Raw genomic sequence first — 27,256 nt, 5'->3', positions numbered from 1 at the left:
TTTGCCTCAGTACCATTCTTTAGTTTAATTTGGCCATTACATAAGTGTCCTCTGCATGTACAGTTTAATTTCTCTATATCCCTCTTGCAGGATGGCCTTGTCAGTAAATTGAGATATATTGCCACATCTTTCCAAAGTAATCCTTTTCCTGAAATCCCTTTAACAGTACCATGCTTATAAATTGATGAGTATTGTTCATTCTATTTGAGGTGGAAGAGTCAGATTGAATTTCTTCAACCTGTGCGTGCAAAGAGAATCCAGAGAATGCACCTTCATTGTCCCATCTACCTGTGGGCTGCAGTGGTACTGATTGTTAGAACAGAAACAGCAGCATCAATGGGCATAGAAGTAGAAAACTAGTGATCTATTATAGTTATTCTCTCAGCTGTGTCCCATGAAAGATGCCTCTTTGCCACAGGATACTGTATAAATTGTACAGTGCTGTCATTTGAAAAGTGACCCAGAACTGGAGGAAAGCTCCAGGATTTTGCAGTTTCCTGTAGGATTCACTATTGATGCTAGATAATACTTTGGATACTGTTGGAGGGGCCAGAATTCAGTGGTCTGTGTAAGAAGCTGAACATGTGGTGTTTTAATCATATTTGAATTAAAAGACAAAGTACCTTTGAAATATTTTAGTACAGAGGATGACTATAGCCTTAAAATGCTAAAAACAAATAAAGTTATTATATGAGGGACATCTATACTTAATTCCTGTGTTGACTGAAAAATAGTGATACTTTAGTTCTTTTTTTAACAGAATATAATTGCTGAACATGAAATCCGCAACATTTCCTGTGCTGCACAAGACCCTGAAGACCTCTCGACATTTGCATACATCACTAAAGACTTGAAGACTAATCATCACTACTGCCATGTATTTACTGCATTTGACGTGGTCAGTTTACGGAAGCTGTTTCATTTGACAATTTCCTTTATAAATCATTTTCATTAAAAATTATCAGTATAAAATTAGTAATAGTAAATGTTACATATATTGAAAAGGTTTAGAAAGAGCCAGCTAGGTGATGAAATGACACAGCTGCAGGGTTACAAAGTATTGCTCTGAGATGTTAGCTCATTTCCCTTCACTCCTCTATGGAATAATTTTTCCTCTGCAACAAGTTTTGTTCTTGTTTCTCAGCTGTTGATTCTAATGATCAGGTTTGGCACACAGCTTTCTCCAAAGCTATGTAATACATACAGTTCCTTTAACTGGCTGCTATGGTAGTGGCTCATAAAAGTTCTCTACAAAAAGTTTGGTCACCCTTTCTGAAATCTCAGGGTACTACAAAGAAGTAAAAATCTTAAATAGTCTCAAACTCTGATCTATTTCCATGAAAACAACGTATTGCACAATTGGACTGATGTACCTTACGCTTTTTGGGCTTATCCAACAAGCAGTCAAGTAATTTGGCTCAATCCAGGAAAGCACATAAACTTAACTTGAAGCATGTGAGTAGTCCCATTGAAGCCAATGGCACTGTGAATCCTGGAAATGAATGCATAGCTGAACAGATGGTGTTGACAGGAGGGCTTTGGCTTCCTTGACCATGGGATGCTGTTCCAGGAAGGAGAACTGCTGGAGGGAGATGGTCTAACGTGTGCATCTTCACACACTGCATCTTCACACACTGATTCACCAACCTAGTGAGGAGGACTTTAAACTAGGTTCAAAGTGGGAAAGTAACAAAAGCTCACATGTAGGTATTAAAAAGATAACCTTAAGAAAGGGCTAAATGTTGGGTGGGGAAAGGAAAATTACAATAGGGACATAGGAGCATCAAGAGGGATAACAGTGGGAGAATCTGCTCAACTTCTTAGGTGTCTGTACACAAATACAAGGAAACTGGGGAATAAACAGGAAGAACTGGAAGTATTAGTCCATAAGATAAAATTATGACTCAATGGCATCACAGACATTTGGTGGGATAAATCTTATGACTGGAATATTTGTATGGGGGGGGGTATAGTTTGTTGAGCAAGGACAGGCGGCAAAAAAGGAAGGAAGTGTTGCATTATACATTAAGAATATACACACTTGTTCTGAGATTCAGAAGGAGGTGAGAGGCAGAGCAGCTGAAAGTCTCTGGGTTGAAGATAAAAGAGGAAAAACAGGACTGACATCATGGTACTAGTCTTCAGACAACCAAATCAGGGGGAGGAGGTGGATGACACATTTCTAGAACAAATAACAGAAATATCTAAAACACAAGACCTGGTAGTAATGGGGGACTTTGACTACACAGAATCTGTTGGAAAAGTAATGTAGCAAAACACAAAATGTCCAGTAAGTTAGTTCTTGGACTGTAGTGGGAACACCTTTTGTTTCAGAAGGTGGAGGAAGTAAGCAGGGAGATAGCCATTTTAGATTTGATGCTAACTGACAGAGAGGAATTGGTTGCTAATCTGAAGGTGGAAGGCAATTTGGGTGAAAATGATCATGAAATCCTAGATTTCATGATTCTAAGGAAATGAAGGAATGACAGCAGCAGAATAAGGACAATGGACTTCAAAAAAGCGGACTCAGAGAACTGGTAGGTAAGGTCACATGGGAAGGAAATCTAGGAAAAAAGAATTCAGGAGATCTGGCAATTTTTTAAGGAGACAGTATTAACGGCGCAACAGCAAACTATCCCAAGGTGAAGGAAAGATAAGAAGGCTAGTTAAGAGGCTGATATGGCTCCATCAGGAGTTCTTTAATGACCTAAAAATCAAAACGGAATCCTATAAAAAGTGTAAACAAGGACAAATTGCTAAGAATGAGTACAAAAAATAGCATAAACATACAGGGACAGAATCAGAAAGACTAAGGCACAAAGTGAGTTACACCTAGAAAGGGACATAAAAGCCAAGAAGAAGAGATTGTATAATTAGTAGCAAAAGAGAGATGAAGGAAAGAGTAGGTTCTCTATTTATTTAGCAGGGAAGGAGAACTAATAATGGACAACATCAAGACGGCTAAGGTATTTAATGCCTATTTTGCGTCAGTCTTTACTAAAAAGGTTAAGGGTTCCCAGATACTTAACACAATTAATATTAACAATAAGGGGGGAAGTAACACAAGTCAAAATAGAGATAGAACAGATTAAAGAATATTTAGATAAATTAGCTGTTTTGATGGCAACAGGACCTGATGAAAATCACCCTAGCGTAATTAAGGACTTAGCTGAAGCAATCTCAATTATCTTCAAGAATTCATGGAGGATGGGTGAGGTCCCAGAGGACTGAAGAAGAGCAAACATAGTATCTATCTTTAAAAGGGGGAACAAAGAGAACCCAGGGAATTATAGACCAGTCAGCCAGACTTCAATACCTGGAAAGGTACTGGAACAAATTATTAAACAAAAGCACCTAGAGGCTAATAGGGTTATAAGTAGTAGCCAACATGGATTTGTCAAGAACAAATCCTGTCAAACTAGACTAATTTCCTCCTTTGACAAGATTACTGGCCTAGTGTATGGGGAAACCTGTAGCTGTGATATATCTTGATTTTTCTGTAAGCTTTTCGATACAGTCCCACGTGACATTTTCATAAGCAATCCAGGAATATGTAGCCTAGAATAGATTACATTACTATAAAATGGGAGCAAAACTGGTTGAAAGACCATATTCAAAGGGTAGTTATCAATGGTTTGCTGTCAAAGTGGGGGATGTATCTAGTGGGGTCCCATACTGGGTCAATATTTTCATTAACAACTTTGATTATGGAGTGGCAGGTATGATTATAATACTTGCAGATGACAGAAACTGAGTGGGGCTGCTAGCACTTTGGAGCAGGATGAGAATTCAAAACAAATTGGAGAATTGGTCTGAAATCAACAAGATGAAATTCAGCAAAGACAAATGCAAAATACTGCACTTAGGGGTGAAAAAAATCAAATGCATAACTACAAAATGGGAAATAAGTGGCTAGGTAGTACTACTGCTGAAAAGGATCTGGGGGTTGTAGTAGATCACAAATTGAATAGGAGTCAACAATGTGATGCAGTTTCTAAAAAGGCTAATATAATTCAGGGGTATATTAATAGAAGTGTTGTTTGTAAGTCACAGAGGTAACTGTCCCGCTCCACTTGGCACAGGTGGAGAACTGTGTCCTGGGTTGGGTACCACACTTGAGAAAAGATGTTGATAAATTGGAGAGTCCAGAGAGCAACAAAAATGATAAAAGGTTTAGAAAACTAGACCTCTGAGAGAAGGTTAAAAAAAACTGGGCATATTTAAACTTGAAAAAAAGAAGATACAGGGAGACCAGATAAGTCTTCAAATATGTTAAGAGCTGTTAAAGAGGGTGGTGATCAATTGTTCTCCATGTACGCTGAAGGTATGACAAGAAGCACTGGAATAGGCTGCTAAGGGAGGTTGTGGAATTCCCATCATTGGAGGTTTTTAAGAACAGGTTAGACAAAGACCTGCCAAGGATGCTGTAGATATACTTGTTCCTGCCTCAGTGCAAGAGACTGGACTAGATGACATCTTGAGGTCCCTTCCAGCCCTACATTTCTATGATCGTGTGTATTTCAGAGTTTTCCTGTATTGGGCCAGAGTGCTTAAAAATAAGGGGCTTGATCTTGCAATGTTCTAAAAGTTATATCTTTAGATTTTTACAGTGTGTTCAATTAATTACACACTAAAAAGCTGAAGGTATAAAACTTTCTTTGCTAATATTTACAATGACATGAAAATGTTTGCATCAAATGTTTACATTTACTTTGATAAAATATATTCTATATTTAAAGAGGAGACCACATAGATAGCTGAACTACAAGGCTATACACCTCTTAAGAGATCCTGAGGACACCATGGTAACTAGCTACCACAGTGAATATCAAGTGGTTTGTAAACACATCAGAAAAAAATGGTTACTAACCTTTCTGTATCTGTTGTTCTTCGAGATGTGTTGCACATGTCCATTCCAATGTAGGTGTGTGCATGCCCCAAGCACAGTCACCAGAAAATTTTCCATCAGTGGTATCTATGGGAGTGGCTCTGGCACCCTCTGGTGCCACGCACTCATAGCGCTGGTATAAAAGGCCCAGCCGACCCCACACCTCCTCTGTTCCTTCTTTCCGGCCAACTCCAATAAATAGGAGTAGGAGGGGTGGAATGGACATGTGCAACATATCTTGTTGCTCAACAACAGTTACAGAACGGTTAGTAACTCCTTTTTCTTTGAGTGATTGCATATGTCCATTCCAATGTAGGTGACTTCCAAGCAGTTGCAAAGGAGTGGGATTGGAGTTCATAGACATGCTGACTGTAAAACAGCTCAAGTGAAACTGGCATTGTCCCTAGCCTGTTGAGTAATGGCATGATGACTAAAGAACATATGCACTGATGACCAAGTCACCACTCTGCAAATGCCCTGAGTAGGACCTAAGCCAGGAATGCTGATGATGATGCCTGCGCTCTCATGGAATGGGCAGTCAGGATAGCTGGTGGCAGAACACCTGCCTGCTCACAACACGTATGAATTAATACTATGATCCATGACGAAAGTCTCTGAGCCGAGATAGGGAGACCTTTCATCCTTTCAGCAATTGCTATGAAGAGTTGGGTAGATCTACAGAATGGTTTGGACCTCTCTAAAGAACACTTGGGCATGTCTAATGTCCAGTGTGAAGACATTCCTCCCTACTGGGAAACCACCTTTGGGAGGAAGCTGGGGTGAAGACGCAGCTGCACCTTATCTTTAAAGAAAACCGTGTACAGAGGCTCCAGCGTGAGGGTGTGGATCTCCGAGACCCTTCTGGCCGTAGTAATGGCCACTAAGAAAGTCACCTTCCATGAAAGCTATGACAAGGGACACATTGCCAATGGCTCAGACATTTTGATAAGACCAGGTTTAAGTCCCATGGAGGAACAGGTTTTTGTATTTGAGGGTATAGTCTTTCCAGGTCCTTGAGGAAATGAATGGATATCTCGTATGAAAAAACAGAACAACTTACCACCAGGGGGGTGGAACACCGAAATTGCTGCAAGGTGGACCTTAATTGAGGGAATCGCTAAACCTTGTTGTTTCAGGCAAAGCAAATAGTCGGGAATGTCCTGCAGAGATGACTGCATGGGCAAGACTCCACGCTGGGAAGCCCATATGGAGAACCACTTCCATTTTGAGAGGTACATAGCCCTGGTGGAGGGCTTCCTGCTCCCTCATACTACCTGGCGAACCTGCTCCAAGCAAGCCAGCTCTCTGGGATTTAGCCATGGAGCTTCCAGGCCATCAGGTGGAGGGAGCTGAGGTTCAGGTGGAGCAAACGACTGTGGTCCTGGAAGATCAGGTCCAGATGTAGAGGGGGCAGAATTGAAGCAGCCACAGAAAGGCCTAACAGGGTGGTGAACTAGTGTTGCAAGGCCACGCTAGGGTAATGAGACTGACACGTGCTCGATCCCACTTGATTTTTAGCAGAACCTTGTGCATGAGTGGGATGGGGGGAAAGCACAGAACAGGTGATTTGTCCATGGGAGCAAGAAGGCATCCGTGAGCAAACCCGGGCTGTGGCCTCGCAGGGAGCAAAACTGGTGACACTTTCTGTTGTGCCTCGTTTCAAACAGGTCTATCTGGGGAGTCTCCCATCTCTGGAAAACATCCCTCACGATGTCCAAGCGAAGTGACCACTTGTGATGATTGGAGTAAGATCTGCTGAGGCAATATGCCAGTTCATTCTGCCCTCTTGGAAGGTGATAAGGCTCAAAGTGAATTGAGTGGGCTATGCAGAAGTCCAGTAAGAGGATAGCTTCCTGACACAGGGAGAGAGCAAAACCCTCCCTGCCTTTTGAGGTAGAATATGGCTGCAGTGTTGTCCATAAGCACCAGCCCAAAATGGAATGCTTGACAGGCCAGGCGAACTGCTCTGAGCTCTCTGCCATTGATGTGTAGTGAGAGCTCTTCTGGAGATCACAGGCTTTGAGTCCTGAGGGGCCTTAGGTGAGCTTCCCAGCCTAGCGCTGATGTGTCTGAGACCAGGGATATTGAAGGATGGGGTTGTGCGAAGGGAACGCCCATGCAAACCACCAGCATGTCCAGCCACCAACTCTGAGAGGCAAGAACCAGGGAAGGAATCGTGAGGACCGAGTCCAGATGGTGGCCGTTTGGCAAGTACACCAAAGCCAGCCATGTCTGAAGGGGCCTGAGGTGTAACTTTGCAAGCTGCACCACATAGCCGCAAGAGGCCATGTGACCCAACAGACTCAGACAAGAATGGGCTAGTCCCTGAGGTGTACCATCATCTGAGACCATCCTTCTGGGAGGAAGGCTCGGGTGTGGGTGGAGTCAAACACCACTCCAATAAATTCTATCCTCTGTATTGGAATGAGGGTAGACTTCTGTGCGTTTATGAGCAGGCCAAAGGCCTGGAATGTGGAGTGAATGAGGTGGAGGCTGGACACTACCTGAATTTTGGACTGGCCTCTGAGTAGCCAGTCATCCAGATATGGGTAGAATTGCACACCCCGCCCCCGTCTCCTCAAGAAGGCTGCCGCTACCACCATGAATTTTATGAACACCTGTTGGTCTGACAACAGGCCAAACGTGAGTACTGCAAATTGGTAGTGCATCTTGTTCATGAGGAATCTGAGGAAACTTCTGTGGCCTGGGAAGATGGAAATGGGAAAGTAGGCGTTTTTCAAAGTGAGGGCAGTGTACTAGTCCCCTGGATCCAGGGAGGGAATAATGGAAGCCAATGATACCATATGGAACTTTCGCTTCTTGAGGTAGCTCCCTCCCATAGGAGTGAGTGAATCTCCTGGGTCAGAAGTTGCTTGTGAAGAGGGTCCCTGAAGAGGGATGCAGAGGGAGGGTGGGATGGGGGGTAGAACTGAACTGGTGGGTATATCCCACTGCTGCTGTGGTCAGCAACCAACGGTCCATAGGAATACGCGACCATGCCTGGAGGAAGTGGGACATGTGGTCTGCAAATGAAGAGGAAACAGGATCCAGAAACTCTGAGAGTGGTACGAGTACTTGAGCATCCCGTCAAAATGTCTGCTTAGAACCCCCTAAATGTCTGGGAGAGGCAGGCATTGATGTCGAGGAGGAAGAGGGCAGTGGTCTGTGTCTAAAGCCCCTGCTCCTTTTCCTCTTTGGGTCCTGCCAGGCAAGCACCAAGAGGATTGCTGAGGCCTATAGTGCTTCCTTCAAGTTGCCGGGGTATACAAACCAAGGGACTTAAGGGTTGTCCTGGAATCTTTCAGACTGTGGAGCTTTGCATCACTCTACTCTGAAAAGAGTGAAGCGCCCTCAAAGTAAGATCCTGGAGGGTTTGGTGAACCTCCTGCATGAGGCCTGAGAACTGGAGCCATGAGGTCCTATGCATGGCCACTTCGGACCCTCACTATGGACTTCCCCTCCTCCACTAGTGAGGAGAACTCCAGCCTGGCCTCTTGTGGCAGCAAGTCCTTAAACTTCAACATGGAGTTCCACATGTTGAAGTCATATCTGCTCAGGAGCACCTGTTGGTTAGTGTTCCTGAGCCGGAGATTCCCAGTCAACTAGACAGTTCTACCAAACAGGTCCACCTTTTTTGAGTCCTTTGCACTGGGCGTCACCTCCTGCAAACTCTGCCAATCTCATTCACTGGCAGCAGACACTATCAGGGATCTGGAGGAGGTGGGGGCACGAGTATACAGGAACTCATATCCTTGAGCCAGAACAAAGTACTTCATCTTGGCTGTGGGGCATAGGGCAGCGGGGGTTTGCCACAGGGCATTTATCAGGTCCATGATGGCTTTGTTGAGAGGCAGGGCCACTCTCATTGGGCCCACTGTGGTCAAAATGTCAGCCAGACTATGGGAGGATTCCTTTACTACCTCCACTTGTATGCCCAACTTTTTGGCCACCCTATTCAACAGCTCCTGGTGGGCCTTGTAATCATCCCGGGAAAGTGACATGCCCGTTCTCGACACAGCCTTGTCAGGAGAAGAGGACAAGGATCTCGTGGCACCAGCTTCTGCTACTCAGTACCAGAGTCTAGATTGCCTTCAGAGGCCATTGAATAGCAGCACCTCGACTGCGGTCCCTGCACTGGGGGAAACGCCCATGAGTTCCAAAGAGGCCACTGCATGTGTACCGGTCCCTGCCAAGGAGGCCAAGTACCCGATGGCATTTCCTGGCTCGGGTTCACCACTGAGTAATACCGACTTGAGGAGTGTCGGGGTCGACTCCTCAGTAAAAATTGCACAAATATGTAAAATCCTCAAAGAGTATATTGTGCATGTGTTCTTGAAACACATTTCCCATGAATATAGATCAGTTAGATACATCAGAACCAATTCAGCTATGTCTGAACATGCTGCTGTAGCTGTTAAGACAGGCTGTGTTGCTAAGTGGTAAAATAGAAAGGTTTAATTATTTTAAATAGCTGTTCAAGGCATTTAGAAGAAACGTTAGTTTTCATTAAATATTTGTATTGATTTGTTTCTTAATGCTGAGATTTGATGTGAATAGGGAATAGAAAGAAAATTAAATTTATATTTTAAAATATTAGGCCTTGGTCAACAAGATGTGTTATTAATTAAAGAGGGTGGAATTAATGAAAAGTGAACCAGCTAGAACAGCCCAGATTGAGTCAATACGGATTATTAATTTTCCCAATCATTTGAAAAGCTTGTAATAGCTACAGTGTACTGTCTCTTGTCAATAAGGCTTAACCACAAAAATGTAGGAATCCAGGTGTAGTAAATATAATTCAGTTTTTCTCTGCCTGCCAAGTAGAGACTAGAGATTCAGGATAATTCCAATATCTTCCTTACCATGGGGGTAGGTAAGCACTTATAATAGCTATATTAAGATGTATAGATAGACTTTCATGTCTCACTGTTTTAACATAGTATTCTCCTGCTATATAATTCTCACCAGGGTGCCGCCTGTTCAAATGTTCTCTCTGTGTTATTTTTTTCCTTAGGATGTAACATTTCTGATGCAAGCATAAGCTCCATCAAAAAAAAGCTAAATATGCACAACATAAACATACAGTAGATGGAGATCACCTTTTCTATTTAAAGTACAGTACTTGTTTGTTCCTATGGTAGCTTGATCTTTCAAGCAGATTTTTGCCCATAGAAACAATACAGTCCTGGGCTACATACCACATTTATGAATAACTGCAGAAGTTGTTCTTATATTCAGCATATTACAATAGCTCTTTCCAGCAAATCCAACTGTGTCAGTAGAAGAATGTGCATTTGTATTTATTTTTTATTTCTAACAATATATTTCGGCAACTATAAAATAAATATTATAGAGACACAATAGTTTAAAATCAATGACTTTTGCTTCTCTTTTATCTTGCAAAAAAGGCTTCTTCTAATTTCACATTTTTCTGGAGAGAAGAAATCAAATTTAATGTAAGGAGAGGTAAACGACAAGATTTGATATTTAGTATTCAGGGCTGACTATGTGCAGCTTAGCACACTCATGTTTCTGCATGAAAATACCCAAAACACCAGACTTTGAGAATATCGTACAAAGGTGGGACCTGATTCATCAGTACAACAAAGGCTGCTTTGCACTGTCCAGTAGCACAAAGCAGTCTTAAACCTGATTTCACTTGCCACTGAAGCAAGTCCTCCTCCACAGAGGGATCCTCCAACATAAAAAGTCACTGTGGCAGATCCTGTGCCAAACTCCAGTTCACCACAGGGCACAGGCCCTTAGCTCGGCTGGTCCGTGGCTCCTGGGGATAGAAAGCAGTCGGCACAGATCAGAACAGCCTTCAGCCTGCTCTAATTCATGCCAGACCAGACCAAAGCCTGCACAACATAAAGCCACCTTCTCCTTCTTTTGCATCCCTCTAGACTTGCACTGAACACTCTTAGGCTGGGTCAGAGAATTGGGCCCTATATATATCCATATCACATGGAAAAGCAAGAGCAATGTTAAAGGTGACCTTCAAAAGGAAAAACTGGACTTGTTCTGTTTTATTGCTTCATTACGGTGAATAAAGGCAGCCTGAAAAAATTATTTAAAAAAAAAGTTTCCTGATTGCCTCTACATTAGAAATTCTGGGCTCGTCTGCTCTTGAAGACGCTATTGTGACTGATAACTAGGGAAATTATGAAATCCCAAGAGACAAGAAACTGAAAGTTAGCAGTTGAGCAGGGGAGGGATTTTTAGTCAATTGTTTAAAACGCCGCTGTATTTTTGTTGGTTTTGCTAATACACCTCTCCCTCGATATAATGCTGTCCTCGGGAGCCAAAACAATCTTACCGCACTATAGGTGAAACTGCATTATATTGAACTTGCTTTGATCCACCAGAGTGCACAGCCCCGCCACGCCCAGAGCACTGCTTTACCGCATTATATCCGAATTTGTGTTATATTGGGTTGCGTTATATCGAGGTAGCGGTGTACTTATTTTCACTCCCATATTTGGGACACTGGATGGCCTTATTAACCTGCCCCCTTCTTTCTACTGAGCTGTGTTAGCTCACAGTAAGCTTTTAGAGAGACACACATACATTCAGAAAATCTTATCTAGTAAAACCAGGCAGCATTCCACCACACCAGTGAAAACCAGACTTGACAATCCTGAGCTTTAAGAAAAAGAAGTGGAAAAAAAATTTTTAGGGAACAGCAGAAACCCTTCAGATCCTCCTTATACCAAAAAAAAAAAAAAAAAAGATTCACCTCATACAAGTACTGAACTGTAATCTCTTTATTGTGAAAGGGCAACTTACAAATGTAGATTTTTTTTTGTTACATAACTGCACTCAAAAACAAAACAATGTACAACTTTAGAGCCTACAAGTCCACTCAGTCCTACTTTTTATTTAGCCAATTGCTAAGACAAACAAGTTTGTTTACATGTACAGGACATAATGCTGCCCGCTTCTTATTTACAATGTCACCTGAAAGTGAGAACAGGCATTTGCATGGCACTTTTGTAGCCAGCATTGCAAGGTATTTACATGCTAAACATTTGTAAGCCCCTTCGTGCTTCTGCCACCATTCCAGAGGACATGCTTCCATGTTGATGGAAAAAAACATTTAAAACAAAAAATATTAATTAGATTTGTGACTGAACTCCTTGGGGGAGAATTATATGTCTCCTGCTATATGCATTCTGCCATATATTTCATGTTATAGCAATCTCGGATGATGACCCAGCACACGTTGTTCATTTTAAGAACTCTTACACTGCAGATTTGACAAAATGCAAATAAGGTACCAATGTGAGATTTCTAAAGATAGCTCCAGCACTTGACCCAAGGTTTAAGAATCTGAATCCAAAAGCTAAGAGAGATGAGATCTGGAGCATGCTTTCAAAAGTCTTAAAAGAGCAACACTCCATGTGGCAACTACAGAACCCGAACCACCAAAAAATAAAATCAACCTTTCTGCTGGTGGCATCTGGCTCAGATGATGAAAATGAACATGTTTCGGTCCACACTGCTTTAGATGGTTATTGAGCAGAATGTGTTATCAGCATGGAAGCATGCCCTCTGGAAGGGTGGTTGAAGCATGAAGGGACATATGAATCTTCAGCACATCTGGCATGTAAATATCTTGTGATGCCGGTTACAACAGTACCATGCCTGTTGTCACTTTCAGGTGACATTATAAACAAGAAGCAGGCAGCATTATCTCCTGCAAATGTAAACAAACTTGTTTGTCTGAGGATTGGCTGAACAAGAAGTAGGACTGAGTGGACTTGTAGGCTCTACAGTTTTACATTGTTTTATTTTTGAGTGCAGTTTTTTTGAACATAATTCTACATTTGTAAGTTCAACATTCATGATAAAGAGATTGCACCACATTATTTGTATTAGATGAACTGAAAAATTACTATTTATTTTGTTTTTTACTGTGCAAATATTTGTAATAAAAATAATAATATAAGGTGAGCACTACACTTTGTATTCTGTGTGGTAATTGAAATCAATATATTTGAACATGTAGAAAACATCAAAAAATATTTAAATACATTGTATTCTATTATTCTTTAACAGGGCAATTAATAACAATTAATTTTTTTAATCGCTTGACGGTCCTAAATAAAACAAATACACTCTAATTGTTCTATTACTATTTTATAAGTGACAGGAGACTGTTGGGTCAGGCTGGCATGCTGAGGCATGTACGTGTTACAACTTGAACTTTAAAAATTACAAAACAAGACACTCCACCTCTTCTGAATTTCTTTGTGATGTTCTGGACATACCCTGGCAGGATTAACTTACTTACTTTCCTTCTCAATCATCCTTGGGCGAAGGTTGGGCCACCAGCCATTGCAGGAGTCCCAAGTAGCGCATGAGTCCAACAGCTGTGCTTCCCTTCCAGGGAGTTTGAGGGGGCTGTGGAGGCAGAAGTCCTCCACAGATATTGGGAGAGCCACTGATTATTCAGTGGTGAACCTCCTGGTCATGCCACTGGAACCAAACCTGTTTTCCCCCCCCAAAAAAACCCCAAGTAGAAATCTCTGCAAGGGAGCCTTGTGGCATTTCCACTCCCCTACTCAGGCGTAGGACATGTAACGCACTCATATTGGTCAACTTCAATACAGTATTCCCATTCCAGTATTGAATACACACCGTAAATGAGAAATCCCCAAAACTAACCCAGTTAGTATCTAGATATTTTTCTGCAGTTGGCTTTTTCTGTTTTAAAAATCCCCAGAAGCCTGAAGACTCTTAATTCCACTGCATCCTTGCCTGGTTTCAAGGTGCTCTCTAACTTAATACATAATGTATGACTCCTTTCCCACTTACAGACATAATATTCTTTAATGTAATATGCTCCATGCTCTCTACTAGGATACAGTTGAACATATTTACCAGGCACACCTCTGTTCACATGTGACTACTGCATGCAGGGCCGGCGCAAGGAAGTGTCGCACCCTAGATGAAAGTTCCACCTTGTGCCACCCCCTGCCCTGAGGCACCCCACCCCCCAGGGGCGGCTCCAGGCACCAGCAAGCCAAGTGTGTACCTGGGGCGGCAAGCCACAGGGGCGCTCTGCCAGTCGCCGCGAGGGCGGCAGGCAGGTTGTCTTCGGCGACTTGCCTGCAGAGGGTCCGCTGGTCCCGCGGCTTCAATGGACCTCCCGCAGGCGTGCCGCCGAATCCGCGGGACTGGGGACCTCCCACAGGCAAACTGCCGAAGGCAGCCTGCCTGCCGTGCTTGGGGTGGCAAAATACCTAGAGCTGCCCCTGCCCCTCCCCTCCCCCCCCCCAGCGGCAGCTCCCCTCCCTGGGAGCCGTGCAGCACCTCCCCACCCCAGCTCACCTCTGCTCCGCATCCTGCCTGAGCACACTGCCCCCGCTCTAATTCTCCTCCCCTCCCAGGCTTGCAGCAAGCCTGGGAGGCGGGAGAAGTGGAGCAGCGACCACGCGCCCAGGGAGGAACCCCTGTAAAAAAAAAAAAATTGGGGGCGCCGCTTTTTGGCAACCACCTAGTTCACCTTAATGGTAGCACCTGCCCCGACTGCATGTCTAGCGCCTCTGTGGATTATTCAGGTTCTGGGCATGGCTGTTGTCCCACTATATAATGTGCTAAAGAGGAAAATAATTTGCAGCATCTCTTGAACTATTTTTAACTATTACTGGAGGCAGGGTCCCAGACTAGCTGGACATTTCTTCTGTCACTGCATGGCATATTCTATGGTCCCAGCTACTCTGTCATCTCATAATTGTCCTGATGACCTTGTATGCCACGCTATAAATACTGCTGGACTTACTTTTCCAGGGGCATTATTCTACCCAGGCCTGTCAACTTATTCCTTATCAATATATAATCTTCACTACAGTTAATCCAATCTTGTGGGACAGTGCACTGTCATGCTACTACAACAGTGCAGGATGTGTCTCTAAAGTCTTAATCTTGTGACATTAACATTCGCACTCCATTGGGAGTCATAAAATGTATCATTCTATACGTTTGTGGCAAATATGGCCAATGGGTTTCTCAATTTGTTGCCATTGTTCAGCTGGATTCACACTAGATTGGCATAACGATCCCTTTAGGCCTTAAAACCTGTGAATTTTTTGTGGCAAACTGCAGCTGCAGCACTGACCAGGTTTCCCTACTCTTGTGAGTTCACGTAGGTGATTTCAGTGTCAAAGGTATGAAGCAGCTTGTTGTGGTGGATGTGATCATAGCAACTGTGATAAACTGAGAAAATGTCTGTGTTATTTTTCATGAGTGCTATGGATGAGTTGGTTTCTCTGTTCAATTTTTGTATTGCTGCCTACTTGAATGCAAAGGGTTAAGACAGATTGGAGCTTGAGGTTGGCCTAGGGGCAGGAACCACGGCAAGTACTAAGATATAAGACAGATTCAGGTACACGCTTTCAAAGCAGCTAAGAGAACAGTGACTGGGCCCTCAGCTAGGGGGAGAAGTTACCTGTTGGCTCCATCTAGTTTAGAATGTCTTTACACTGCCCAAGGCTAAGCCGGGGAACAAAGGAGACCTGAAACCCCAAAGATCCTAGAAAAGGGAAAGGGAGGGTGAGTGAGCTGGGAGAACTGGCCCTGGGGGTATCAATGAAAAAGCTGACATGCTGGATGAACTCATTCACAGGCAGAAGGCGCATGCGGCATGAAGTGTAGACTAGTTCTCCCATCTCAGAGATGGGAATAAGCCAGACCTTCCTGAGCTATGGAGCTAGAGGTTAAGATTAGGTAAGGAAATATGCATATAGGTCATTTTGTTATTTTAAATCCACTTCTCGAGGCACTTTGTACATTTTGGCCAAATAAATCCTGCTTTGTTTTAAATAAGCGATTTCTGTATCACTGCAAACATATGCTGTTACAGCATGATTGGCACCTAGCGGGGTGTGTAACCCAGAGACCAAGTCAGAAAGTGTTTGGCTCATGAGATCCCATCCCAAACAGAAGTGAAGGCATGGGCCAGTCACTTGAAAAGAGTGCACTCAGTGGACTGGAAAAGGGTCTTAGCAGGGACAGCCTACCCAGGGAGATTGACAGCAGCTGATCACATTTGGATGGACAAATTAAAAAGTAAATTTTTCTATCTAGTCTATCACTGGACAATGACCAGTGCTGGATGCTTCAGAAGAAGGTTTTATAATGAGCCAAATGCAAGTCCGGGACCCAATTACAATTAATCTCATCATTTGCATGAATGCAACTGTCACATAAGGCAGTCGGAGTTGCACCTGTGCAACTGATGGACTAATTGGCCCCTTTTGTCAGCAGAAGTGATTGGAGATGCACCTGCTTTCAGAAGGTCTGAATTTGGTACACGGTTCCTAAAGTGAGTGTTACAAGAGCATGAGAGAAAATACCTTCACGGCGACAGTGGGGGTTTAACTTATGGTTTGAAGTAAGAAGATAGGATAAAATTATAAAGTCTACCTAGTGAAGGGCAGATTTTATATTAATGCAAATTGTGTATGGCTTCATTGTTGTTAACTAGAAACATACACATGGTAAGCTGAAGGATTCACTAACCTTTTCAATGAGCTTGTGCAAATGTATGGCTGATTGGTTTAACATGGTTTCAACCTGAAACTGAATGAAGCATGGTGGTTTCCAATAAATTTCACTTTGAGATATGTATTTTGTGCGTATCTGAAGCTCAGAGGTTCCACAGGGGAGTTGAACTCACATTACTCAAAACCAAAGGAAATGGTCACACTAATCCCTTCATGGCAAATTCCCAATTCCCTTTTTGAGGAAGCACCTATTTTAACAAATATTCTATCCTACATTTTGCATATACTCAATGAATGAGCACTCATATTATTCTAGGTATGCTGTCACCCAGTGGTCTTATTCTTAAAAATCTGATTTATTTGATAACAAACACATTACAGTGCACAGTAACCTCCCAGGATTCTCTGATATTCTAGTTCTAAATGAGAATTTGACCACCCAAGTGCCCTTTGGCCAATTCCTGCAGAAGACAAAGCCTGAGAGTGCTGCTCACACCATTTTCAACTTGCAGCCCAGTAAAGTGAAGGGTGCACTAGTAACATTTTCCTTTAGATTTTCTGGAAATGCTCACTGAAGTGGCGTTCCCTCCTGCTCCTTTGCTATTCTCTGATAGTGCAGCACAGAGTGTTCAGAGCCACAAGAGAAGGGAAGTAATGACTCAGACTGCAGATTTTGAAGGAGGGCATGTCAGGAGATCAGGCTTGAAGCAGAGCTGGATAAAATGTTAAACAATGGAACAAGATGGGTGGCATCTTGAAGGCGAGTCAATCAAGGTTAGCTGGGGGATGATGCACACATACTTGGTTGAGGAAGCATGTGATTTGGCTCACCCTCCCCTTCCACTGGCTCAGTTCTGTGATCTGTCACTAAAATAAAACTTACAGGAATTTCCCTTGAATTATCATGCTGGAACACAGAATGAAACCACAGAGAAGAAATACAAGAACATCAATTTATGTATTGGTAATGTGGTGTCAGCAGGCCACACCAACCTAATCTGGTCACTGTTTTAATGTTTAGCAATTGATTGATGTGTACAATAATTGAATAATGACTTTCACTAAGACCAATTACACTTTGGTTGCCCTTTGATAGATATACATTGAATCACAGATGTTGAAGATAAAAAAAATCTAGCAGGCCATCTTCAGTGTATTTGTATTACTTATATATTCATATGGTAGCACTGACTTGTACAGTATAGGCATGTAAAAGTCCACCCGACTGAACTAGGCAGAATTGTCCTTAAGTAATATTCATAAATGCTAATGTATCCTAACTCTATTTTTGAATGTTTTGTTGTTGTTCCAGAATTTAGCCTATGAAATAATTCTAACACTTGGACAGGCATTCGAGGTAGCCTACCAGCTCGCACTACAAGCACGAAAAGGAGGCCATTCTTCAACCCTCCCAGAAAGCTTTGAAAATAAACCCACCAAACCAATTCCAAAACCACGTGTTAGTATTCGAAAGTCTGTGGTAAGTAGCAGATAAGAAAATCAAAACCCAGCTATACAAAAAATATGTTGGCATGAATCTGATAGTAGTTTACATATTTGTTTGATCAGAAAAGCACCTCCCAAGATAAGCTATGCCGCATCCACTCACCACTCCAAAGTCAGTCTGCAAGGAGTTGTAGAATCTCAGCATGCCATCAATTTGCAACACTTTATCTCAGACCCTTCCATCTTAAGGAGTTGTATATGTAGTACTAGTCAGGCATCTCTTATGCTGTTATTCCACGGCTTGATATGTTTCAGTGTTTATTTCCATGTGTTAATGTAGCTGTTTTAAATGCCATTGACTACAATCGGCTCTGATTTACAACCTGTGTGATCACATTGACTTCACTGAGATTGCGACAAGGTGTAAATCAACACAAAATGTAGCTTGATGTATTTTATCCCTTTTTGTTTCGCATTGATACCAGTATGAGACCATAACATTGATATCTTCATCTTTCGAAACTAACCAAAAAACAGACCTCTGAGGACAATCAAGTATTAGCACAATAATCCTGATGTGTCTTCTAACTGAGTGCCTGTGACTTCCCCCAATACAGGATCACTGCAGATGCAAATCAGTGACTGGCAAATTTTGAAGGCACAGAATTTTGGTTCAGATAAGGCCTCTGACAACTGAATCCTAATTTGACTTGACTGAACTTTCAATTATCTTCCTTTCCCCCTTTCTTCATATTCTATCCTTTTACCTTTCTCCTCCCATCAGAACCACCTTATTCTCTTTTCTTCCTGTCTTTTGACCCTCAACACTCTCCCTGCTTTCAAAGCTCCTCTTCTCTGGAATCCAACCTGCCTTTCTGATACACCTCTACCCTGATATAACGCGGTCCTCGGGAGCCAAAAAATCTCACTGCCTTATAGGTGAGACCGCGTTATATTGGGTTCGGGCCGATACGGCCTATCGGCAAGAGCCGGTACACCGTGCCGGACTGGACCGGCTTCCCCAGCAGTGATTTAAAGGGCCTGGTGCTCTGGCTGCTGCGGGGAGCCCCAGGCCCTTTAAATCACCACCGGAGTTCTGGCAGCAGGGCTTGGGCGGGGATTTAAAGGGCCAGGGCTCCCCGCAGCGGCTGGAGCCTCTGGCCCTTTAAATCACCGCCCGAGCCTGGCTGCCAGAGCCCTGGCTGGGATTTAAAGGGCCCGGTGCTCCAGCTGCTGTGGGGAGCCCTGGGCCCTTTAAATCACCACCGGAGCTCTGGCAGTGGGGCTTAGGTGGGAATTTAAAGGGCCTCGGGCTCCCCGCAGCGGCCAGAACCTCTGGCCCTTTAAATCACCACCCGAGCCCAGCTGGCTCTGGCGGTGATTTAAAGGGTACGGGGTTCCACACGAATTCGGATATAACGTGGTAAAGCAGCAGGGCTCAAGTGGCACTTTAAAGGGCCTGGGGCTCCCCGCTGCTTTACCGCGTTATATCCGAATTCGTGTTATATCGGGTCGCGTTCTATCGGGGTGGAGGTGTATTTTCTCTGTAAGCCCAAACAGGTTCCCTGATCTGATCACTCTCCACAATTCCTAACAAAACCACTATCTATCGTGACATTCCACTTAAGAAGGAAAGTTCTTCAGTCTCATCTTTGGGTACTGGTTGTACTAGTCAAATATTATTTGGGGCATGTAGAACTTAAAGATGTCCCAGAATTAATTGGCCCCCACCACACACACACACAACTTCTTTCCTGGAAACTTGGGAAAGAGCTAGAAATTGTGAGACATAAAGACAGTCGGCAGTCCAAGAGATTGCTAATATCTAGCTTGAGTAGAGCTAGTCAGGAATTGTCCAACTAAAGAGTTCAATCAAAAAAATGCTGACTTGCTTAAATGTTTCACAAAAACGCTTTAGCTTTGATGAATTTTTGTCAAATTATGGATACGGTTCTGCTGGGAACAGTGGGCTTCAAGGGTCCATGGTTCCTGGGCAACCATACGGTCTGGCCTGGGTCCAGGGACCTCAGGGCTTCCAGGCTCCCTGTAGTGGAGCAGGAAATCCTGGAAGTCCCAGCATTAACTGGGACGCAGCTCCTACCTCCAGCAGCAGGGAGCCTGAAAGCCCTAAAACCCTGGCTTGAGCCAGGGCTCTCAGGGTTTCCAGGCTCCCTGCTGCTGCTGTCAGGAGCATGGCATCCCTGGAAGCCATAGCACAAGATGTGGCTCTCAGGGTCTAGGCTCCCAGCACTGCAGGAGGCAATCTGAAAGTCCTGAGAGCCCCAGCTTATTTGGGAGTCTGGGGGGTTTCAGGCTCCTTGAGGCTGAGCTGGACTCCCAGGGCAGTTAGCGCCACAAGCTACAGGAATGGGAGTTGGGAAGTTCGGGGAGCCAGCTGGCCTGGGAGCTTGGAAGACTTGGGGTTCCTACCCCAGGAGCACTCTGCGTGGCAGAGCTGCCCCAGATCCATGGCTATCAGGATCCCCAGCTGCTGCTGACATGAGTCATGTCAGTTCTACTGGTGGCCACCACTGAATAGCAGCAGTGAAACTGACCTGTCCAAATCAGGCTGAAACTAAATTGCAAAATGTCAAAATTTTCTGTGAACTGGAAAGTCTGAAATTTGATCAGCTCTAATACTGAAGTCTCAGAAGATATAATAAGCATCTGTCGGGACTGAAAAGAAGGCAGCCACATTTCTAATCTAAAATAAAAATTGTTCAGATATAGTTTGGTTTTTGGTGAAGTTGTTATTTCATCTAAACTGATACCCCTTCCCAAATGAAGGCTGATGAAACAATGAGCATGGCTAGCATATATGTTATTAACGTAACTCAATTTAAAACTCCCTTCTAAAGTGTGTAAATGGCACAGAGGTATTGTTCTTCTTGGAGTGCTTGTCCCTATGTGTATTCCACGGTGGCTATGCACGCACTCCACACGCATGGAACCAGAGAAATGTGAAAGCAGTGTCTGTTGGTCCGCACATGTGTGCCTGGCTCACCTCGTGCCTCCAACTAAGGAGATAATAGATGGGGTGGGGAAACCACCTCCCCAGTTCCTTCTCACTGCCACGTAGTCCGGTTTGGAACCTCCAGAGTCCAAAGCTTCAGCTTTCTCCTTTTTCTGTGAATATATGTACATATCTGTAAATTGTTTTCATAGTTCTAGAGTTTTAAAGTTTGTATCTGATCATTTTAGTGTTTCAGAGTTACTTAGTCTCCCTGCCCGTGATTCTTCTTGATCAGCATTGACCACCAACACTGCTTGTAGTGCCTCAGGGACACCCACATCATGGCAAGGTGCAATACCTGCCCTTCATTCCCCTACCAGACCCAGGAAGTGTGGGAACTTCACCTGAGGAAGCACCTAATAGCAAAGGCCATGAAGCCTCAGTCAGATCCAGGCCAGGGAACCCCTGGCCCCTCAGATCTGATTGACTCAGCAAGGAGTGCACCTCCTGCCACAAGGTCCAAGTCCAAAGCAAAGGAGTCTACCCCCACAGATCCTTCAGTGGGTTCTTGTCAGAAGAGCTGGGAGAATTCCCATAAGCATGAGGCTAAGTCTTCCTCCAGACCCACTTAAAAGAAATCAGATTCATCCCTGCCTAAACTGTGCATGCTGAAACCAAGATAACTTAGTATGTTCCAAACCATGACTAGAAAGCCCTCAAGTCAAGGGCGTCCATCAGCACTGTATTGTGATTGAGGACACTGGTGCCTCTGGTACCCCCCAAACACAAACCCTGGGATCCACCAACACCAATGAAGACCAATCACCCAAGAGCATCAATTACCCACAGTACCATCTTTGTCTTCAATAGCTGTGGCACAGACTGTGGTTTGGGTGGCCAGGACCTTTCTCACTCCAGGAAGAGCTGAGACCTACACTCCTGAAGATATTTTCACTTTCCCCCAGACCCAGAGTCTCCCACACCATTGGGTCCCTCCCTATTGAGAGAGGTTATAAATCTATGAGGGGCAGAGGTGCCAACTTCCCCAGTTCCCAGGGGTTGCTTGACCCCCTGGTCCCCCCAGGCCCCACCCCCACTGCACCCCTTCCCCCAATCCCCCACCCCTGCCCCACCTCTTCTTGCCCCGCCCCCGCCATGGCTCTATTCCTAGCCCTGGCCCCAGACCCACTCCCAGCTACAGCGCCAGCCTTGCCCCCCTTTACCCTGTCTGCATCCCCCACTCTGAGTCACACCAACACTCCTGGCCCCAGTTGTGTGGGAATACAGACAGCAGTAAGGGAGGGCATGACTCTGAAAAGTTTGGGGACCACTGCACTAGAACAGTCTCAATCAAGAAGTGTGGAGTGATAGAGTGGGTTGCTCTGCAGCACTAAGGGGGTGGTTTTTACTTGCCAAACTGCCTAATACCCAAAAAGGACAGTTGGAGACCTATTCTGGACCTCTGCCATCTCAACCTCTTTGGTCACAAACTCAAGTTCCTTATAGTGATGTTGGCATCTATAATTCCATCCCTGGAAAAGGACATGTTATTTACAGCTCCTGACATGGACGCCTACTTTCACGTGGACCTGCTCACAGACACTTTCTCAGATAGATTCATGGTGGGCTCTGACCACTTTCAAAACAGAGTACTCCTTTTCAGCATTGCTACCTCCCCAGGGTAGTTACCAAGGTGTTTTCTGTGGTAGAAAACTATATGAGACATCGTGGTTGCACCATCATCTGCACTTTGACAATTGGCTCCAGGTCATGCCAAGATGCCTATCCATTGACTTTGACAGTGCTGCAACTCCTCTCTTCTTTGGGGGGGTCAGTGTAAATGCTGAAAAAATCCATCATGGCCCCTACACTGAATTTAGACTTCATCGAGGCTTCCTTAAATTCAGCCACGGCAAAGGCTTACCTGCCTAGGACAGATTTTAGGCTATGAACACTATTATGGACCAGGTCATAAGCAACCTACAAATGCCTGTCAGGACCTGTCTCTGTCTCATAGGCCATATGGCCTCATGTCTTTATGTCATGCTATTTGCAAGACTCTACCCTCATTGCCTACAAGCATGGCTCCAAACTGTGTACTTGCAAAACCAACAATTCATGAACACCACAGTGACTGTTCCCACCAAAGTGAAACTGTCCTTGTTATGGTAGAAGAATCCTCACCAGGTATGTATTGGTGTTCCCTTCCTTGCTTCTGCACCAGACAGGATGATCATTACCTGTTGGGTTGGGGAATGCACATGGACAACCATAAAGCACATCAATGACACACACTCCTAGAAGCTACAGGTATTACTCTCATTCTGGACTGTATCCTTTCCATAAAGGCAACAGATATATCTGTCAGCTCCTAACGGGTCCACTTGGTGGCAATCAGTGCATACCATCCACTTTCACAGGGCTACTCGATCTTTGCACACCCACTGACTAGCAGATTCTGGAAAAGCCAAAGCGGAACCTTTCCGCCTTTAAAAGATACTCCTCAATGGGACTTGAACCTTGTTCTCTCAATACACACCAAGCCTCCTTCTGAACAATTAGCTTCCTGCTCCATGTCTCTCTTATGTCCATGAAGGGTGCATTCCTGGTAGCCATCATCTCAGCTGGATGAGCTTGGAGTGCTGATGGCGGCTCATCCTTTCATTATATTCCATAAGGACAAAGTTTCATTATGTTTACACCCTAAATTCACCCCCAAAGAAGTCTCTGAGTTTCACCCGAACCAGACAATTCACTTACTTGTGTTCTTCCCAAAACTACACACATACTCAGAAGAAAAGAGGGTCAGGGATCAGGCTATTAAAAAAAATCTCAAAACAGATCACAGGCTGTATTTTGCTCTATCAACTGTCTAATCTTCCCCCACCTCCTGGGGTAAGAACTCATTCCACAAGAGCACAAGCAATGTCTATGGCATCGCTTCAAGAGGTGCCTTTACTCAACATCTGTAAATCACCTGGGTGGAACTCTGTCCACATGTTTGAGAGACCCTGTGCTTTGGTACACGACTCCTCTGCTGATGCATCTTTTGGAATGGCAGACCTTCATTCGGCTCTGCCACCTGTAGCCTCACAACCTCCTCCTAGTTGAGTACTGCTTGTCAGTCACCCACAGTGGAATACACTTAAGAACCAGCATGCAAAGAAGAGAAGGTTACTTAACTTATAAAGGCTGCAGGTTCTTCGAGATGTGTGGTCCTTTTCTGTATTCCACTACCCACCCTCCTTCCCCTTTGCTTTGAGTCTTCTCTGATTTGCGGTAGAAAAGGAACTGGAGAGGGGTCAGTTAGCCCTGCTCTTTATCTCCTTGGTTGGAGGTAGGAAGTGAACCAGGGGGCATGCGTGGACCAATGGACGTTGCTTTCAAAATTCTCCAGCTCGGGTCACATGGAGCACATGCGCACCCACAGTGGATTACAGATAGGGACCACCCATCTCAAAGAACCTCCAGTTACTATAAGGTAATTAACTTGCTGTTTTGTGATGTGTGACAGAATGCTCTGCTTTGTAAAAGATTATCTTAAGAAAGAAAAAATTTTGGCCACTGGGGCTGTCATCTGGCTCTATATTAAAAAAGGTTAGCGCATATCTCAGGATCAAGCCCTGATTAAAGCTTAGTTATAAGTGACAGCCCCGTATAGATTTCTCTGTGATGGTAAAACCATGGGATTTATTCTATGACCTCTTCAATGGACGCAAAACTAGTACTTGAGATGTTTTGTACAAAAGTGCTGATCCAATTAAGTGTGTGTATTTATTTGTATTTGTTTTAAAGCAGATAGATCCATCTGAACAAAAGACTCTTGCCAATCTACCGTGGATTGTAGAACCTGGACAAGAAGCCAAAAGAGGAATTAATACCAAGTATGAAACTACAATCTTCTGATACAAAACTGTCCTCTGGTTCTTGTTGTGCCTTGCACTCCAAGTAGTCACAGCACAGCCTTTCCTTTACGGCAACGTTTCAATCCAGTACAGAGGAAGACTGCACTGTAAGAGTGGCCTTGTAACTAACAAAAAAAAAGGCTGGTAATCATTTCTTCCTGCAGCACTGACAGGAGAATGACTCTATATGAAGACTTTTAAATTACAGTCTGCAAGGAGAGTGAGGAAATATTTTTCAAGCAGTCCTCTTGTGACTCCGCCACAGTGCTTTCTTTGATTTCTTATTTTAGGATTCTACTTTTTAAAAAGTTCTCTAAACTAACATTAATGCTGCCTATGAATATGAGATTTGGTTGGTTATTTAAATCTTGGCAGGTTTTAATTAAAATAGAATTATTAAATACAATATTTGTGAAACCCCTGAACTCCTAAGAATTAATTACTCTTTATTATATTAAAAATAATAATAAAATAACAAGAAATTAGTTACCCCAATTTCTGTGTGTGCCGGTTTTATATGTAATCATTAATGTCCTTTGATCCTCTTTAAAAAATAACCTATCACAGTGTGACAAAGGATGAAAATTTTATGATTAATTAAAAAGAGGAATAAATAATGCACAGAAAATGTGTCTTGTATTAGATATTTTTATGGAAAAGAATACTATGGGAGAACATAGAAATATTTATGGGAGATGAAGTCAGATTAACTATGAAAGATTTTGTTTATTTTAAAGTTGACTAAACAATTGCTACTGTACCTTTAGCAAATTATCAATGGTGGATGCCCTAGTTGCTTCATCTGATGGGAGTAGAATGGAAGCAGACTAGTCACTGCACTACACATACAACAATTTACACAGTTTAATGTTGCTATAGTCATGAATTCTACTAGTATTTTTAAAAATCTCAACAGCGGTTCTAGAGAACATAATCAAAACTACAGATTTTGCTATCAAGGTTTCCGTCAAAGAAAGCTTGTTTGAAAGAAGAAGTTCTAATGGCAGACATTTTTCTAAATAAAAAAAGAAAGAGAAAAAAATTCCAAAGTAATAAATTTGTTTTCATGAAACAAAAATGGTTAAGCATTTGCTTGATGAAATGAAATTTACTTACATTTTCTTTAAAGTGTTTTAATTTTTTTAATGTCTGTGGAGTATTTGTATAATACCATAATGTATATTTATGTAGAACTAAATTATAACGGTGCAAATATCATTATAGGAGAAAAATGACATTTTAATGTATATTGTTCTATCCAGTCAAATTGTGAATCATTTTGAAGTTCATTATAGAGATATTGATAAATTGTGTGGTTGTCTTAATGTTTTTTTTATTATTATTATTTCATATCTAACTGAGCTTTTCAATTACAATCATCAAGTGGTGAATTCCAAAAATGGATAACTGGACTTGGTTTAAAATTGATAATTGTATATGGTTTAATTAAGCCTATAGCTCTGAGTAATGAAAACCTTTTAATACAGTATTCAATTTACTTGAACAAATAGTTCCTTGTACATATTTTGCTTATTCACTGTTGATATGTATGTAGTAAATTGACAGTAAAAATAACTGAAAAATATGGTACCAAAAGGAAAATTGTATAGGAACAAAGTAAATAATAGCCTCACTGCAACAAATACTTATATGTAAATATGCTTGGGCTTCCAGTTATAAATTTTGTAATTTTGTCATTTATTTATATCCTATAAAAGCACACAAAATAAAATGAAGTTGTACAGTCACTACTGCTTTGTGCACCATTCTGTTATTCTTGTAGCACATAAAGGGCCTGTTCTGAAGTCTAATGAACTTAGTACAAGTACTCCTCTTGAAGTCAATGGGTTTTGCATCAGACAAAGTGTTCAAGGGGAAAATGCACATGCATGCACAGGGTCATACATTCTATTGACTAAAGTTTACACAATTTTTGCGTTAAGGGCCCAGTTTTAGTTAAAAGTTTTACCCTTTTAAAGTCCTTACATATACTGGTTCTCAGGTACATTGCTGAGCCGTCAACTGGCTATCCCACCCTGAGAGAGGCACAGAGATGGGAGGTGTTGGATCATGTTGACTGCAGATGTAGGAGGTACAGGGTGACCAGATTTTCAAGCAGGAGAGTGACACTTAGCCCATGGGGACAAGGCAGGAGGAGTGTTTTAGTGGAGGTTCTGTCTAGATGAAAGCAAAAGGATTTGGGAAGGGGGTGGAGCAAGATGAGGGCATGATTGCTTGGTGGCAGGGTGGACAGTTATCAGGGAGAGTAGGTGAGTGCCAAGTATGGTGGATGGGTGGGTGCCAAATATCCAGGCTGGCTTGATGAGAGGTTGGATTTGTGCCAAGCAGACTTGAGGGTGACTGGCTAACTAGAAGGCAGAGTGGGTAAAAGGCTGCTGGGAGGGTAGGGACTGAAGCTAGGAGAAAGGCAGGGAGGCAAGTTCAATTAATGAATGATGGTGACCCTCCCAATGCTGTAAGTGAGGATAGGAGACAAAGGCAGGAGTTCATAGCTCTAGGCAGTGGTGGATTTAGAGTTAGTGGGGCCCTGTGC

The 27,256-nt window shown here is 43.2% G+C and overlaps 1 protein-coding gene across 7 annotated transcripts in view; it reads left to right on the top strand.

Annotated features, from left to right (window-relative positions):
- The window catches only part of ANKS1B (ankyrin repeat and sterile alpha motif domain containing 1B), a 764,239-nt gene extending 737,820 nt beyond the window's left edge, over positions 1 to 26,419 (top strand). For 6 of the 7 annotated variants that reach the window (XM_044981801.1, XM_044981818.1, XM_044981827.1 and 3 more), the window contains 3 exons: positions 761 to 898; positions 17,711 to 17,878; positions 24,593 to 26,419. In XM_044981801.1, coding sequence (XP_044837736.1) covers positions 761 to 898; positions 17,711 to 17,878; positions 24,593 to 24,703 — 417 coding nt within the window. In that variant the 3' untranslated portion in view covers positions 24,704 to 26,419. The remainder of the gene's footprint in view (positions 1 to 760; positions 899 to 17,710; positions 17,879 to 24,592) is intronic. The other variant, XM_044981810.1, reaches the window with a different exon arrangement.
- The last annotated feature ends 837 nt before the right edge of the window (positions 26,420 to 27,256 follow it).

The sequence above is a fragment of the Mauremys mutica genome, chromosome 1 (genome assembly GCF_020497125.1).
Source record: "Mauremys mutica isolate MM-2020 ecotype Southern chromosome 1, ASM2049712v1, whole genome shotgun sequence".
NCBI classification, from domain to species: Eukaryota; Metazoa; Chordata; order Testudines; family Geoemydidae; genus Mauremys; species Mauremys mutica.
The sequence above is the reverse complement of the archived record's forward strand: the minus strand, read 5'-3'. Positions and strand labels throughout refer to the sequence as shown.